This window comes from Cricetulus griseus, chromosome 9 (assembly GCF_003668045.3).
Source record: "Cricetulus griseus strain 17A/GY chromosome 9, alternate assembly CriGri-PICRH-1.0, whole genome shotgun sequence".
In the NCBI taxonomy this organism is placed as follows: Eukaryota; Metazoa; Chordata; class Mammalia; order Rodentia; family Cricetidae; genus Cricetulus; species Cricetulus griseus.
In genome coordinates this window covers 24,363,651-24,381,379 of record NC_048602.1, presented here as the reverse complement: position 1 = coordinate 24,381,379, position 17,729 = coordinate 24,363,651, and the positions used below count along the sequence as shown (strand labels likewise).

Here is a 17,729-nt window from a genome sequence, read left to right as displayed (position 1 = left end):
CTACACACATTTTTACAAATTTTTAAACAATGCAGATATTTTTAAAATATTACAGCTGGGGCTGGGCATGTAGCTCAGTGGGTAGAGCGCTTGCCTAGCACACACTGGGGATGGGTCCCCAGCACTTCACCATAAACCATGGTGGCCAAGACATCTGATCCCAGCACTCAGGGCGTGGATTTAGAATGGAGACACGTTCGACTACATGGTGAGTTCAATGCAACAGCCTGAGCTACATGAGACCCTGGCTCAAAAACAAATATTAGCAACCACTGGGTATGGTCAAGAGCATGTATAATGTCGGCATTCTGCAGGCCAAGATGGGATCTCAGACTTGAGGTCGGTTGAGACACCATGGAGTTTCAGAAAGGTCAAACAAAGCATTGCAATTTAGATGTCTATCAACTTACACAACATGAGCCAGCTCAACCAGTTGGTAATATCAATATGATATCATCCGCTGGTTTTACCATTGCCAACTCCGGATGGTATATCACATCGGAGATCACGGTTGACGGCATTTAACTATTTCCATATTATATACCTCTTATTATTTCAAGGATTTACCTATCATATCTACGCAATATTATGAGCATTGTACTCAGCGATCATATGGAGTATTCGATCGCCCGTTTCATACTTACTAGATATGATATCCGTACCTACATATGATGATTGTATGGAAAACTTAACCTACAACAAATATTTATAATAATTCCTTAATGACTTTCAGGATTTTTATAGGAATAGTTTAAAATACATCGTACAATTGGATCTTAGTCGAACCGCTAGCCACGCGTAAAGTAAGCACCTGAGTCTCAACTACAGACTCTGTCTGCTGGCAATTGCTCATCCTTTGTCGCTCGCTCCGGGGACAAGCGGATAACTCCTCTCTGTAGTCTCCAAGCTGACCTCGGGAATCCCTCGAAGATGCCCAGCTTACGAAACAGAAAAGACACTGCACTGAAGATTGATGAACCTTATGCAAGAGAGCATATCTTCAGTAGATGCTTCTAGGTGGACCAGGAAAATTAATCGTGAACTATTGAATAGAGTTCAATATAGCAGGTTCGTCTTCCACGTTCGGCAGAGCACATGGACCCGTAGATGCTGTCGTGGGATGTTTCTGCGTGTAACAGACATGCTTTCAGAGCAACAACTCGCTGAATATGCGATTTGTAAACCTATACGGATGCCACAAATGCTACCTCGTAGAGACATTACTGCATCCCACAGGGACGATGCCTGAGTATCCGAGAGTGATACTAGTATTTTCTACCCTGAATTGCAAGACAGGCACTGTATGAGAGGCACCATAACTCTGACAAGGACTGAAGGGTTACAACTCCTGTGACTCTGGACACATGGGGAAGGGCCCAGGCCCAGCACAGGAAGATTTGGTGGACTTTGCAGAGCCCCCGTTGAGGGCCCTATACTGCCTGGGGAGTGGTGGGTGGATGGGGTGGGGGATAGGTTGGTGGTTGGGGAGGAGGGATGGGGTGAGGGGAGGGAGAGGGAGAAGGGACTTACATGTGAAACAAGCTTGTTCCCTAACTTGAACTAATAAATAAATTTAACAAAAAAAAAAAAAAAAAGGTACGTTCCTTCTCCTGGCACCGCTGGCTTGAAGCACCACCCTTCCTTCAAGGCTAACCTTAATTTAAACGTCGCCTCTCCAAAACTACTTGCCACCCATGGGTGTTTGACTGGATGTGGAGTTTCACTATAGTTCTCAACTTTGGGTCAGACCCCTGCAGAGTCCTGAGAGTCTATGGATGAATTGGATATCCGCCTCCATAGCTGCTGATATCCTGGAGGTGAGCAGGCATGACCAAACCGAGCATCAGATAAGACAGTATGGTGGCCAGAAACGCTGGCACTGGGGCTCAGAACGCAAACGCCTCCAGAGCACGTCAGAAATGGGACAAGAAGAAAATAAGTCAAGCATGAGCCTTCCTATGGCTCTCACTTTCTCAACTGAAAGACAAAACGCAAATCCGCAAATCCGGAGGACTGCTCCAGCATCACAAAGGAAACAAGAAACAGCCAGCCGCTGCGCAGCATGGGAGAAACAGTAGGGAGCACCCAGGATCGTGTCTGAGCTAAAGATCGGGTCAAGTGTCCTTTTGGGAGGAGTTGCCTTGTCCCCTTCAGCCTGGCCAACTCGGGACACATGGCTGTCACTTTCGGGTGTTTTTTTTTTTTTTTAATTACCTATTTTTATTTCAGGTGCATTGGTATTTTGCCCTCACGTGTGTCTGTGTGTTGGGTCCCCCGGAACTGGAGTTAGACAGTTGCGAGCTGCCGTGTAGGCACTGGGAATTGAACCCAGATCCTCTGGGAGAGCAGCCAGTGCTCTTAACCTGTGAGCCATCTCTCCAGCCCCACTTTCAATTTCTTAGGAGACTGGAAAATTATTTTTCAGATGACGTCTTTTGCACTTTTAAAATATTTAAATAAAGTCGGTTTGTTCTAATTAACTCACAAATAAAAACATACAGCAGGTTTAAGGAATCCACTCAAACTCGTGCCCAGCCCCCAACTCTCTCTATACATCTCAGTGACGTTCATCGGTACGGAAAGCGGCTACCCGGGAGCCTCTGGCTTCACTTAAGTAAGGGATTTGCACTTACTACTAACAGTTATTTGGTTAGCTACTTATGCTATGGTTTTTACTACTTCAAACCCCAGAAAGCTGAATTCACTCATCCACCATCGATTAAATAAATTTTTTTAAAAAATTAAAACAAGCCTATGTAAAAAGTTAAAACCAGAAAGGAAAAGAAAATTTTGTACCATCTTCCTAACTCCTGTCCTTTTGCCTACATTCCCGCTACATGGTCATCTAATATTACCCCTAGTTTTGGTCTCTTTTCCTTTCGTTTTTATTTATTTTTGAGACAGGATCTGCCATTTAAAATGTCCAGGATTTCAAATGCTTAAAAAGGAAACACCCGCCGTGAGCCAAACAGCAATGTCAGACCTAGGGTAGACGGTAGGGCTGCCAGTTTGCAAGATCAGTAAGGGCTGGGGAGTGTGTTGTGTGTTGTGTGTTGTGGGGGGGGTTAAAAAGACAAGACTTCCAGCATGGAAGGATGTAGTTGGACGGTGGGGCGTTTGCCTAGCACTCGGTCTCCAGCTCTGCCTAAACCAGCCACCAGGATGCTTCTTTGCAACCCCAGCACTTAGGAGGTAGAGGCAGGGGGATCGGGTCAGGGCTGAGATACAAAAAGGTGCTGCGTGCGTGTGTGTGTGTGTGTGTGTGTGTGTGTGTGTGTGTGTGTGTGTGGGAATGGGCGTGAACACTGATGGGAAAGAGTGTTGGAGCATCCTCAGAACTGGGTTTTCTTTATTGCTTTACTTTCAGTATGAAGCAGGATTAATCACAGATGTAGGCTGAGAAGCCGGGAGCTACAGAAGACACTGGTAGGGGGTGGAGAGGGTGTCATAGGGCTCAGGGGCACTTGCTGCCAAGCCTGACCAGGTGGGTTCAATTCCCAGGAGAATCCCATCAACTCCCACAATGTGTCCTCTGAACTCTGTGTACATCCCAAATAAATGTAAATTTAAAAAAGGAAGGAAGGAAGGAAGGAAGGAAGGGGGAGGAAGGGAGGAAGGGAGGGAGGGAGAGAGGGAGGGAGGGAAGGAGGGAGGAGGGAGGGAGGGATGGGAGGCGAAGGGAGGGAGGAGGAATTGGGGGGAGGAAGGAGGCAAGGAGAGATTGGAGGGAGGAAGGGCAGAGGATTCGGTGACAGGGAGAACCCTGGGGGAGGGATTAAAAGCCCCGCAGGTGCAGTGAATGAAAGGGGAGGGGAAGGCAAGCAGGACCCAGGGATTTACAGCTCACACTCCCGGGGCTCTTGGTGAATTAGAAAACGTATCCCTCGCTGGAGCGAAAGGCTAAGAGGCAGTGACAGCAAGGCAACTCGTCATAACAGTAATAACAACAACAACAGTAATAAAGGAGCTTTTTCCTGAGGTGAATATGAATTTCAGGGCCCTGCGGAGTAGTTGCGGTTATGGCTCCATTGCACAGATGGGCACGGGTCTCCCTCACAGCCTCGGAGCTCAGGAGAGTCGGGCTGCCCCTTAAGCCCCGGCACCTGTGGGACTTCACAACCTATGCTCCTGGCCTGTTGCAGGATCCACCGCGTCCAGCCCGGGACAGACACAATCAATGCGCACATGCTCAGGTGCGCTCGCCGCGGCCAGATTCCCCGGGGGCAGCAAGCCCGACCCAGAGACCGGGGACCCTCCCCCAGCCCCCGGGAGGCGGTGTGCACGTGCACACATCTCCGAGGGAACACAGACGCCTGAGTGCAAGCTCCCTCTGCAGGGTCCCTTCTCCCTGGCTGCAGAAATTCCTGTGCGATGTGCAGACAAGCAGATCAGCTTTGGCAGAAAAAGACCCGACCCAACCTAGTTAGACCCCCACCCCACCCCCGCCTCCTTTCCTGCAGTCTCCTCCTCCCACGTGGCTTTCGGGACCCTCCCTTCCCAGACCCCAGACCTAGAGCAGCTGCGCTGCGAACCCGCCCACCCCAGCCCCGCGCCTGGACACGCATGCACAGTCACACAAGAAATGCCCTCCCCGGATCACTGCCCACGCCCCCCCAATTCCCGCTCCCCCCGCCTGTCCCGGTCCCGTCGTCCCTCTAAAGGACTCACCCTCCACCACCGCCCTGCCCAGGCGCTGCAGAGCTGGAGCTTGTGCAAGGACAGCAGCTGCGCAGACGCGGAGGCTGCGTGGCGGTGGGAGGGTGGGGTGGATGGCGGTGGGGGGGGGGGAGAAGGAGTGGCGTTTCTCTCCTCCTCCTCCTCCCTCGTCCTCCGCCTGCTTCTCCCTCCTCTCCTTGCTCTCCTCCTCCTCCTCCTCCCTCCTCCTCTCCACCCCCTCCTCCTCCTCCTCCTCCTCCTCCTCCTCGGGGAGCCTGCAGTTTGAAAGAACTGCAGACAGACTGGAGAGGCGGCAGAGACTGCTGGCCCGTGGCGTGGTTGCAGGAGAACGGACGCGGTATAGGCCCCCGAGGGTCTGGCCAAAGTGGGGCGCGCCCTCCGTGCCCACTTAAGGAGCAATGAAGTTATGTCACAGTCCCCAGCGTGCTAGCTTTCTTAGACACACAGCCCAGGTTCGCCTGTCCTAGGAAACTGGGCTACCCACAGTGAATCGGGCCCTCCTGAGTCAGTTAGCAAGCAAGACAATCCCCACAGACACGCCCACGAAGCAATAGGATCTAGATAAGCGGTTTCTCAGTCTGTGGGTCGCTACCCCTTGGATTCTAGAGAATAGGGAAGTCATTCATTGCCTTCTGATGTGTGCCCCTGATGACCCCCGCCCCCGCTCCCAGGCTGCAGTGGACAGTGCCCTTGTAAAATAATGGGTCACAAAACCAAACCAAAAGTCATGAGCCTGGTAACTGTTGGGCATCGGGTGAGCTTTGATAGACACAGGAAGGAGATAAGAGAGGGCAAGGGGAGAGAGTAATAGAATATATTGTATACAGGTATGAGATTGTCAGAGGTCAGAATTAGTCAATATTTTTCAAACTACACGCCAATTTACCAGTATTACTTAGGTTGATTGTTCTATCATTATTGCGAGACACTTTGTGTTTTGAAAATTAGGAGTCCCCAAGCCATTCCGAGGACGGCTCAGAATGTGACCAGAATTACAAAGCAAAACGCTCCATTCAGTTCTCGACGTCTCCTTTGGTATCAAGATATTCGCCTAAGGACAGACGAGGGGAGATGCGTAGTTCATGATGTCGTGAGGAGCTCACACGCTGGGCCCCAGATGCAGATCCAAGCATGTACTAGTGTAAAACTTAAGAGTGTTGATTAGCTGGACTTCAGTTGCTTTGCCTGAAAAAAAAAAAAAGAGATGGGAACAAGAATAGTTAACTGCCTCGGAGGGTTAAATGAGTTAGTACTCATTTCTCATGCAGAGTGAGTGCTTGGTAAAACACTTCACCAGGGGCCAGAGAGATGGCTCAGTGGGAAAAGGAGATTGCTGCTAAAACCCGAGTTTGATCCCCGGGACACACAGGATAAAAGGAAAGATCCTTACATACATGCATACATGCATGTACCATGGCACATGGCACGCACGCATTGTATACACACACACACACACACACAAACACACACACTCCCCCTCTCTCTCTAAATTAATTAACAAGCAAACAAGTTTCCATCAAATTATCACTATGTTAATTTTTTTTCTTTGTGTATGTGGTCTATGTATACCTGTGTAGGTGTGTAGGTAGGAGCCATGTAACATCGTAATACTATTTATTCCACTTATTTTTCATTTTGGTTTCTCCTGAGACGAGGCCTCATCTAGCCCAAGTTGGCCTTCAAACTTGCTATAAACCGAAGGTGACCTTGAACTACCTTCCTGCCTTCACCTTCCAAGAGCTGGGGATTACAGTTGGGTGCCACCATTTCTAACTTACTTGGCATTCTTATTTTAAATTAACTCGTTTTCCTAAAACCTTTTCAGAAGTGTGGTGACTCGAATAAGTTTGGCCCCTATAGGCTTACATATTCTTAGGGAGGGGCATTGGGAGGTGTGGCCTTGTTGGAGGAAGTGTACCACTGGGGGAAGGTTTTGAGGTTTCAAACGCTCAAACCAGGCCCAGTCTCTCTCTGTCTCTCTCTTTCTTCCTCTCTCCCTCTCTCCCTGTTTGTCTCTCTCTGTGTCTCTGTGTCTGTCTGTCTGTCTCTCTCTCCCTGCTGCCTGCCAATCCAGATGTAGAACCCTAGGTTCCTTCTCTAGCACCAAGACTGTCTGTGTACCACCATGCTTCCTGCCATGACTATAATGGACTAACCCTCTCAGTCTGTAAGCCAGCCCCACTTAAATGCTTACTTTATAAGAGATGTTGTGGTCATGGTGTCTCTTCACAGCAATAGAAACCCTAAGACAAGAAGTTTATTTATTTGCTTGCTTGCTTGCTGTTCTGGAGGCCTGAGAGACAGTGGTCATGGAGATGACAGATGTGGCTATAGTCAGGATAAGCAATACTAATGGAGCCGAGAGGGCTGACAGGCAGACAGGTTTTGAGGTATAAACCCAAGGGATGAATCTAGGAAGATCTGAGCTGTGAGCCTGAGCAACTGAGTGCCCGGTAGTTCACTCAGAGACATCAGGGTCTTTGTTTGTTTGCAGGGAAAACTCAAGAGTTTCCTTTGTGGCATAAACGTTGGATACCTGAACTTCTGTTGGTATGGTCTAGTCGTCCTGGGAGGACGCAAACATCTCCAACCATAAACTCTACGACTGGGTGGTTGGGAGAGTAGGCTTTTAGGATGGTGCTCAAAAATAATAAAATAATAATAATAAAAAAAATAATAATGCAAAAATGACCTCTAATGGTGGATCAGCCTGCGGTGCTAATCCAGTGGAATACGCGCTGCCTGCTCTGCTGAACTATTTGCAGGTGTCCCTGGTTCTAACGCGTTGGGGAGGTGGGAGGGAAAAGCCAGCCTCCCACTGAACCATTGCCCCAAAAGCTGTCCTCTAGTGTCAACAAAGCGAACCCCCTTGGAGGAGCTGTCCGCGGTTCTGACCGCGAGCAGCCTCGTGGTTTCCGGGGTGCTGTCCGGGGTGCTGAACCGCAGACAACGCGAGATCAAGTGGCCGCTGTTGGGGTTTTTGTGCTCTGTCCGTGGTGCTGAACCACAGAGAGGCGCGCGAGGCACTAAACCGCTTTGCTGCCGTGCGCTGTCCGCGGTGCTGACTCACGGCGCCAGGAACCTCAACGGCGTGGCCTGACTTTGGGGCTGATTTTATGCAGTATTACAAGAGAGGCTTCCTCATCCGCCATACAGAAACCATAGGAGAAACCTTTTCTGTTGCTTGGAAACACCGCTCACTGGGTACTGTGGAGAGCGTGGGACGGAAGCTAATTAAGACAAAAAAAAAGTGCAGAGTCACTTCAAAGAAGCACCTCTAGTTCTCAGCACAGTGGAGCCTCGCTACACCCTCAGTAAGATTTATTAACAGCTTTCAAATCTCTCCTTGGAGAATATGCAGAAAGGGAAACAGAGAAGAAGACCTGACCCTTGTTGAGGCTGCTGATCATCTCGAGTGCCATGGGAGTGAAAAGTGCCCTCATGAGTTCTTAGTGGTTTGGTTTGGTTTTTTGTTTTTATATGGTGGGGTGGGATTGGGGTGGGGTGACGAGAAAGGTACGGTTTCTGGGAGCTAAGGAAGCGTCTGCTCAATATGCAAAGAACTTACCAGGAAAGTTAAGTGAGGTCTGTTATTCAGATTCCCAGCACCCATGTGAATGCTTAGTGAGCATGGAAGCCTGCCTGAATTCCCAGTGGTGTGGAAAGAGGAGACAGGAATTCATTCCCCTGCCAGACTGCAAAATAGTGAGCTCTGGGCTCAGCCAGAGACCCTGCCTGGATATACAAAGGTGGAGAGTGCTTGAGGGAGACATCTGACATCACCTTTGGTCCTTCACACGCATGTACGCCTTGACACATGCATGCACCCATGCAGTCAAACATGCAGACACCCAATACAGACCTATGTGTTCGAAAAAGAGACAGGGGTGTGATGGCTAATTTATAGAGGCAAATCATGACTACATATTACTGTGAACGTTTGAAAACATGAGGCTGAGTGGTATGTTTTTAAGCTAAAAATGCTTCGGGTAGCTATACTTTAAAAGGCAACCAAAACTGTTTGGTGAGGTACCTTGGTTATCATCTTTTGTACTGCAGTTGATGAAAAACAGACCCGCTGTTTTCCGTCAGAATTAGCTTGGAGTTATGTGCGTTTTGAATTGTGTGGGCTCTTTAAGAACAAGTCGCTGCAATAAAATCCACCCACACACTGGAAGCTGATGAATGAAGGAATGAATTCCTGAATGAACAAGGATTTGATCACCAGGAATGGCCCCGAGGAGTGGTCCAGCGGCAAAGACATGAGGAACCTGTGTCCTAAAATGCACCCCCCCCCCAGAGAGCGGAACCCACTTGCAACACAGCATTAACGCTTTTAAATTATTTTTCACTTATGTCGTGGAGGTCAGAGGACAGCTTGAGTGTTGGTTCTCTTCTCCCGCTCTGTGGGTCCCAGGGATTTAGCTCAAGTCTTCATCGAGATTGGCAGCCAGTGTCTTTACCTGCTGAGCCATCTCACCACCCCTTGAAGCTCTTCCTTCTCCTGACTAACCCGTCAATCAAATGGCTGAGTGCCACGATTTTCTCATTTCCAGAATGAGGAACTGGACGGACACAGGGGACTTGCTGAGAGCTACTCAACTGGGCTCGCTATCTTCTCCCTCTTACTTCTCCAACCAAATTTCAAGTCTGCACTTGCTTGCCATAAGGTCTTCTGCACGGCAATGGGAGCTCTGGTCATGAGGAGTTTCTAAGCCCCCCTGTACCCCGTACCTCCACACAGTTCACCTTGGTAGCACTGTGTTCTGTAGAAGGGATAATGATGTATGTCTTCCTCCTGCAAGCTTTCAACAATTGCAGCGATTCTCCAAGTACTATCATGGTTAGAGACACCTACTAAAATATTACTCAGTGTATTAACTCTAAGCCCTAGATTCTCTGGGTCACACCACCAGGAACCACAGAATAATAGCAAGAATCTCAAGGTGACAGACACCTAAAACAGTTGGACACCTCACATTCGCAATCAAGAGTAGACAGGAATGATGGCAAACATCCCTACTGTCCAGCAGGCTAGGACCCAAGCTCAGAAAATGGTGCTGCTCCAGGTGCAGCACTCAGGAAGCAGAGGCAGGTGGATCTCTGTGAGTTCAAAGCCAGCCTGGTCTACAGAGTGAGTGCCAGGATAGGCTCCAAAGCTACACAGGAAAAAGAAAGAAAGAAAAGAAAAGAAAAGGGTGCTGCCCACAGTGGCTAGGAATTTCCACACCAATTAATGCGATCACCCCCCACATACATACATTGGGTTGGCCTGTGTATGACAGCTTCTAATTGATAATGTCCTCCCAGGATATCCAAGGTTGTATATAGTTGAGAAAAGCTATCCCGCCAACCTCTGTACACTTTGTGAAGGATTCTGACTCAAATGGATTGTTACATAGTAGTATATATAAAACCAACATTTTCTGAGATTCTTATTTTCCACGCAGTCACCAATGCTAGAGATTGTCAGATACCTACAATTCAAATTTAATTCTTTTCGGGGGTTATATACCATCATCACTTCAATGTACATTTCCTTGAGTACCAATGAATTATTTCCAGGAAATGATCCTGGAAATTTTCCACTAACTGGATATATTTGATACCGCCTTGCACTACTTCAGTTGCCAGTGTTGCTGCTAAGGCTAAACTCGGGGCCTTGCCCATCCTAGACAAGTGCCCCTGACTTTGGGCCTCATCCCAGCCCTGACATACTACTTTGAATATCAAAGACTACCCCCCTTTTTACATGTGCTGTCTGTCTTCAGTCTCATCTCTGACTATCAGGTGTTTTTTTTTGGTGATCGCATGAATTTCAAAGAACCAATGTTATCTTCTGGGTTACCTGTAATGCTTAGTTAACTCAAGCCACGGTTGCAGTACTGTCAGTTTTCCCTGTGCTTCAACATTTAAGTCTTCAACAATAACGTAGCCTTTCACTAGTGTGACAGGACAAATCGGTTTTTCTAGACAGGGAAGTGTCCCAACGGGATCTGGTTGGCAATGGGAAAATCTGACATTCAACACAGGAAACCTGGAAGCTCCCCGCACGCTGAGTAGCACTGCCCAAACCACAGATGATTTGGGCTGGTGAGATGACACAATAGGTAAAGGTGTTTTAAGGCCTGACAAAGCTGAGTAGATCCCCAGATCTCACAATGTGGCAGTAGAGACCCAACTCATTAGAGTTATCCTCTCAATTTCCACAATGCTATGTCACCCATATGTCTTCATGCACGCACACATCCATTCATACATCTCTCTCTCTCTCTCTCTCTCTCTCTCTCTCTCTCTCTCTCTCTACACACACACACACACACACACACACACACACACACACACACACGAAATTGAAACTCACCCATTCTTGGATAACTGCTGGGACATGGTACTACTTGGATGAAAATATTCTTAAACTGTCTGTAGAAATGGTTGCACAACTCTTGTGAATACACTAAGAGCCACTGAATTGCATACTCTTTAAAAAATTTAAGGTTTATTTATTTTATGTATGAGTGCCCCATCTGCATGTACTCCTTTATGACAAACTCACAGAGGGCGCCAGATCCCACTAGAGATGGTTGTGAGCCTCCGTGTGGTTGGGGGGAACTGAACTCAGGACCTTTGAAGATTACCCACTGCTCTTAATTGCTGAGCCATCTCCAGCCCTGAATTGCACATTTTAAGTGGAGTCTTATGCTCCCTTTTCACATTTGCTAGCAGCACAGAGTATACGGTGAGAAGGGACTTACATAAAATTGCATGCTCTGTGAATTATATCTCAAACAAAAACATGCACATAAACCAAAAAATATATATATAAAAACCTACCTTTAAGGTTCTTTTTTCTTTCTTTCTGTTTTGTTGTTTTGTTTTTTCCCAGACAGGGTTTCTCTGTGTAGCCCTGGCTCTCCTGAACCTTGCTCTGTAGACCAGGCTGGCCTCAAACTCACAGAGATCCTCCTGCCTCTGCCTCCTGAGTGCTCAGATTAAAGGTGTGCACCAACACACCCAGCTACAATGCTGCTGTTTTGGTTTGGTTTGTTTTGGTTTGTTTTGGTTTTTGGTTTTTCGAGACAGGGTTTCTCTGTGTAGCTTTGGAGCCTATTCTGGCACTCGCTTTGGAAACCAGGCTGGCCTCGAACTCACAGAGATCCGCCTGCCTCTGCCTCCCGAGTCTTGGGATTCCAGGCGTGTGCCACCAACACAGGGCTCAACGCTCCTGCTTTTAAAGGTTAAAGCATTGGACCACACTTTAATTTGACTGTATGGTTATTCATCCACTGAGGCTTTCTCACTTCTTAAAAATACTGTCCCCAGGTAGTCCTACCTGCTAACAACAACAAACCGCTGTTTCTGGTTGGCTTATTCTGTCAGATGAGTGTGTTCATCAACAGTGTTAGTTGTATTAATTATTTGCATGCTTACAAAAGGAATGGTAAACCACCATTTCATCTCACAGGCCACCTTTACGGCTGCCTGGTAAAGCAAAGGCTTCTCTCTGCTCCTAACCTGTAGGTTTCCTAGTGTTGCCCTGCTGTCTTTTCGTATTACAGCTCAATATAAGCAAACTAATTTTTAAGGCAGGGTTTCACTATGCACTCCTGGAACCCACTATTTAGACAAGGCTGGCCTTGAACTCCCAGAGACTGGCCTGCCTTTGCCTCTCTGCCTCTGGAATGATGGGGTTAAAGGTATGTGCCACCACCACAGCAAGCCAAGGAAATGTGTACTTCCATAGCTAGCTAACATCCATTTAGCACTAGGTATATACCCGGCATTGTGTAGTAAGCCTTTAAAATGTGTCTCTTTTTTTCCAAGGAAGTGTTTTAAATGGAAAAGAAACATGATCTATGTTTTTATTTTTAAAAGATAAAACTAGTTATAGTGCTGAAAAGCACTTGAGGCACAAGACGGACAATACTTTCATATTATCACAGAAACAAATAGCACAGCTGCGTCCTGCAGGACAATGATGTGTCATGGACTGGTACAAAGGAACTTGGGAATCTGAAACTATACGGCTTGGTGGCTTGAGAATGAGAAAGAAATGCCTGAGGATGACTCTCCAAGATGAGGACATGACGATGAGCAAGACAAAGCCTGCCTGAAGGACTTTCCACATTCACATTCGTGGGGTTTCTCTCCTCTGATGTGGAGGTAGGTGTGGCAGCTGGTGAAGACTTTACTACACGGCTTATACTGGTAAGGTTTCTCCCCGGTACAAACTCTCCAGTGTTGAGTAAGACGAGGGTTCTGACTGAATGCCTTCCCACAACTAACACATTCAAAGGATTTTTCTCCTGGGTGTATTCTCTGATGCTGAGCAAGAAGGGCTCTCTGGCGGAAGGCTCCCCCACACTCAGAACATCCACAGGGCTCCTCCCCAGTACCAATTCTCTGCTGAGGAGTTAGGGTTGCTATTTTGTTAAATCTTTTCTCACAGTCATTACCTTGTATCTCTTTTTTTCCCCAAAGTCTTGTTTGTATTTTTTCATAATTGAATGTATTTTCTTTTCTGTATCAATAGTGTATATTCTCTCTTCCATGGGAGGGAGATCTGTAGTAGATAAGATAATGAATCCCTATGGAAATCTGTATGACTGATGGTCTCATTTTTAAAATGTGTTTTTTGATTGACTCAATTTCCAGTTTTTACCTAAGGTGGAACATTGCAGAGCATACTTTGTAAGATTTCCACAATTATTGTATAGGAAATTTTCTCTTCATTAATGTCCCAGGCAGTGGTGGCACATGCCTCTAATCCCAGCACTCAGGAGGCAGAGGCAGGCGGATCTCTGTGAGTTCAAAGACAGTCTGGTCTACAAAGTGAGTTCTAGGACAGCCAGGACTGTTACACAGGGAAACCCTGTCTTGAAATAAAAAACAAAATAAATTCATGAATAAATATCCTGATTTGGACATAATTCTTTAGTCACCCACATGTACTCCAGGTCTGAAAGATATTGACAGTCATTTCCTTTAATAAATGCTAGGAAGAGCGGGTGTTGGGTGGCGCACACCTTTAATCCCAGCACTCCGGAGGCAGAGGCAGAGGCAGAGGCAGGCGGATCTCTGTGAGTTCGAGGCCAGCCTGGTCTCCAGATCGAGTGCCAGGATAGGCTCCAAAGCTACACCTGATAGATGAGAAAGAAACTGTGGAGATCAAGTTGCAAAAATGTGACTCAGAAACACACCTACAACACAGAAAGCAACAGACAAGACAGAGAAACAGACAAACATACCAAGAGACTGAGACCAACTGACCAGGTGTTAAGTGGGAACCTAAAAACACAGCTGAGAATTCCTTTCCATTCTGGATCTTCAAATTGAACACAGCCAGCCAATCTGGCATCATTTTCCCCAGCCAAAGCCATTCAATTAACAGGGATTTACAGGGTATGTTGCATACTTAGTATTCTTTTTCGAATTTTTAAAAATTTTACTTCATATGTATTTTGGCTGCATGCCTGCCTACCACATGAATGCCTGGTCCACGGAGGCCAGAAGAGGGCACTGGATTCCCTGGGACTGGAGTCAGACTGTTGTGAGCCACCATGTGAGAGGTGATAACAGAAGTGGACCTTTGGAAGAGCAGCCGGTGCTCTTAACCACTGAGCCGCCTCTCCAGCCCTTGAAGGAACCTTTTAATATCATATCCTCATTAGCAGGAATTAATCACTGTCTCTTCTTTGCCTCTTTCTAGACTTCTAGTTTACTAAAAACAGTAGTCATGATAGTCACTGCAAAAATAGTAATTATTAGTGTGGAAAAGTAGATGTTTGGGCTAATTAGCAGTAAGTCTAAATGCCAGCTCTGTGGCTCCAGAAAGACTGGATTAATTATCTTTTTTTGCTTTTAAGATTTATTTTTATTGGGCTGGAGGGATAGCTCAGCCGTTAAAGGCTAGGCTCACAACCAGAAGTATAAGATTTATTTTTATTTTATGTGTAAGGTGGCTGCATGCATATATGTGTACCGTGTGCATGCATGGTGCCTGTGGAGACAGAAGAAGGCATGAGATCCCTGGAACTGGAACTATAAATGGTTGTGAGCCACCATGTGGTTGCTGGGAATTGAACTCAGGACCTCTGGAAAAGCAGCCAGTGCTCTTAACCTCTGAGCCATCTCTCCAGTCCTTTTAATACTTTTTAAATTTATTTTAATTTATTTTTATTTAGTTTTTTTTGTTTGTTTTCTTTTTTTTTCCCAAGACAGGGTTTCTCTGTGGCTTTAGAGGCTGTCCTAGAACTAGCTCTTGTAGACCAGGCTGGTCTCGAACCCACAGAGCTCCTTCTGCCTCTGCCTCCTGAGTGCTGGAATTAAAGGAGTTCACCACCACCACCACCACCACCACCACCAGCGTAATACTTTTTTAATCTCCATAATCTGTCAAAGAAAGTAGGGAGTATCATCACCATTTTACATATCAAACCTCTGGGAAGACTTCTTCTTCACAAATCCAACAGCCTATAAATAATGAGAAATGGACACCATGCTAGTGTGCTCAACCCCAGTACTCTTTATTCAAGCAGACACCACAAAATAGACCTCCCTCTGAAACTAAGTCAAGGTTTGATGAGGCCAATTCCTGTAGAAGCTATATTCCCCAGAGGCTGTCATTTTCATACAACAAACGGATTTCGGAGAATTGTCAGGAGACCGAGCTCTCAATTTGCAGTATGACAAATGAGTTGTGATGAAGTCCCTTGTTACAGGCTCTGACATGTTCCTTTAATTATGAAGGAGGAAAGGGGCTGAATTAATTCTGAACTTCCTTTTTAAAATATTTACTTTACTCTGTGTATGTATGTGTGTGCCTGAGTGTGTGTACGTGCACATGTATACAGGAGCCCAAATCTCATTCTACCGTGACAGTATTAGGATCTGGCGGGTGAAAAACTAAACGCTGATGACTTTGAACAGCAGTAGAGCACTCGGAAGAAACGTTCTCATGGCTGGCACTCACTCCCCTAAATCCTGGGGCAACACAAACACCGAGAAGGCAGTGTCTGGTTAAGTGACTCTGGCAAGTCAAGGCCCCTTCCTGAACTCATCTCTACCCTATAAACCAAAGTGACCCTCCAAATCTTTAGACTGCCGGTTACCAGCACTGGGGACCACTGACACCCTCCTCTAACACTTGGGACTTCAAATAACATCTTCCTCAAATCTCAGCTCTCATTTCTTTTTAGCCACCTCCAAACCATCTCTCGTTCTTACCTAAGAAGAGTCCTGAGTTGTCTCCTCCAGAAAACTCAAGCAATTGAAATACTTGAGCTGTTGGGGGTGGGGGTGGGGTAGGTAGGGTGGAGGAGAGGGAGAGGGAGAAGGGATTGACATGTGAAGCAAGCTTGTTCCTAATTTAAACTAATAAAAAAAAATTTAAAAAGCAAGAAATACTTGAGCTGTAGGTGGGGTGGAGGGGAGAGAGAGGGAGAGGGAGAGGAAGAAGGGATTGACATGTGAAGCAAGCTTCTTCCTAATTTGAACTAAAAAAATAAAAAAATAAAAATAAAAAATAAAAGCAAGAAATATTTGAGCTGTTGGGGTGGAGGGTTGGGTGGAGGAGAGGGAGACGGAGGAGAAGGAGGGATTGACATGTGAAGCAAGCTTCTTCCTAATTTGAACTAATAAAAAAAAGAAAAGAAATACTTGAGCTGCCTGGCACGGTGTCTGGATTCTTGGGTTTGCCACCTGAGACCACGCGTTTGATGGAGAGCCAGCAGGGAGGGACCGTCCCACAAGCCCCGCCCACCGCGCTCCCGTCTCACATTTCCCCCCAGCCTCCTTCCGGTCAGCCCCACGTCCCCACACTCACACACACAACACGCGTGTCAGACCCCCCGGTGCCAGACCACCCTCGCGGCGACCCGAACACCACTCCTGCAGCCTTCCCAGACCACGTCTAGTCTCACCCGAAGCTCACCAAGAAGAACTCCACCTGAGAATCTGGGTTCTCGGGGTTGAAGCGTTACTGACTTCTGGTTCCTACCGGAGGTGGTCGCGCGGTCCTCCGCAATGGCAACTGGGATATGTAGTCCTCGCCCGGCAAGAGTAGCACGAGAGACTTTTGAGCCTGTGTGACCTGTTTCGTGCTTTAGTTATTGCTCCCGGACATAACCCGCCTCCATCCACAGATTTGCCTTTCCCTACAAGGCTGAATATACCAAGACTACACATCTTCTCCCTGTTCGGGGCTTAGTATCCAGTGGCAAAGAGTGTTTGACACATATGAGCTGTGGGACAGATAACCCCGACCATGTGTTCAGCATAATTAAAGCATGCTCTTAAAAAGTTAACTAGCTGGGGCTGGAGAGATGGCTCACAGGTTAAGAGCACTGGCTGCTCTTCCAGAGGTCCTGAGTTCAGTTCCCAGCACCCACAAGGTGGCTCACAGCCATCTGTCATGAGATCTGGTGTCCTCTCCTGGTATAAAGGTAGAACAGTGAAGACATAATCAATAAATCTTCAAACAAAAAAGTCACTAGCCAGGCAAGGTGGTGGCACCAGCCTTTAATCCCAGCACTTGGGAGGCAGAAGCAGGCAGTTCTCTGTGAGTTCGAGGCCAAGCCAGGTCGACAGAGTGAGTTCCAGGACTGCTAGGGCAATGTAGAGAGACCCAGTAGCTACTACTATCAATGTAAAATTCAAAAGCACCCCTGCTGTTGCTCATTTTAACACGCAAAGATGCTGGGTGAGGCAATGTGAGCCTCTAATTGGCATCTACTGGACTCTCTCTTGCAACTCTGAGCAACTGGACTGTCAGTCAAATGGACTGCCTTTCCGCCAATGCAGGCCATCCTGAACACTGTGGCATGCATGCCTCAAGTGGGCAACTATGACAGCTGATTTCTCTGGATCCAAAAGGCACAGACACAGCCAGGGCTGTTCCCAGCAGTGCATACCACAAAGCTCCAGTGAACTCTAGATCCCAGATTCTTAAACCGCATAACTGAATGTACACACTGTGAAAAGGCCCCTGAATGCACAACCAAAAACTCGGAATCCAACAAGTAATGAACCTGAGGTGTTTGGGGCAGCAATCT

General features: G+C 47.1%; 1 protein-coding gene across 1 annotated transcript in view; it reads right to left on the bottom strand.

The window, feature by feature from the left end:
* LOC118239329 (zinc finger protein 805-like) overlaps positions 1-521 on the bottom strand; it is a 573,173-nt gene extending 572,652 nt beyond the window's left edge. The window contains exon 1 of the mRNA XM_035449183.1: positions 471-521. Within this exon, the coding sequence (XP_035305074.1) occupies positions 471-521 (51 nt within the window). The remainder of the gene's footprint in view (positions 1-470) is intronic.
* Between the last annotated feature and the right edge of the window lie 17,208 nt (positions 522-17,729).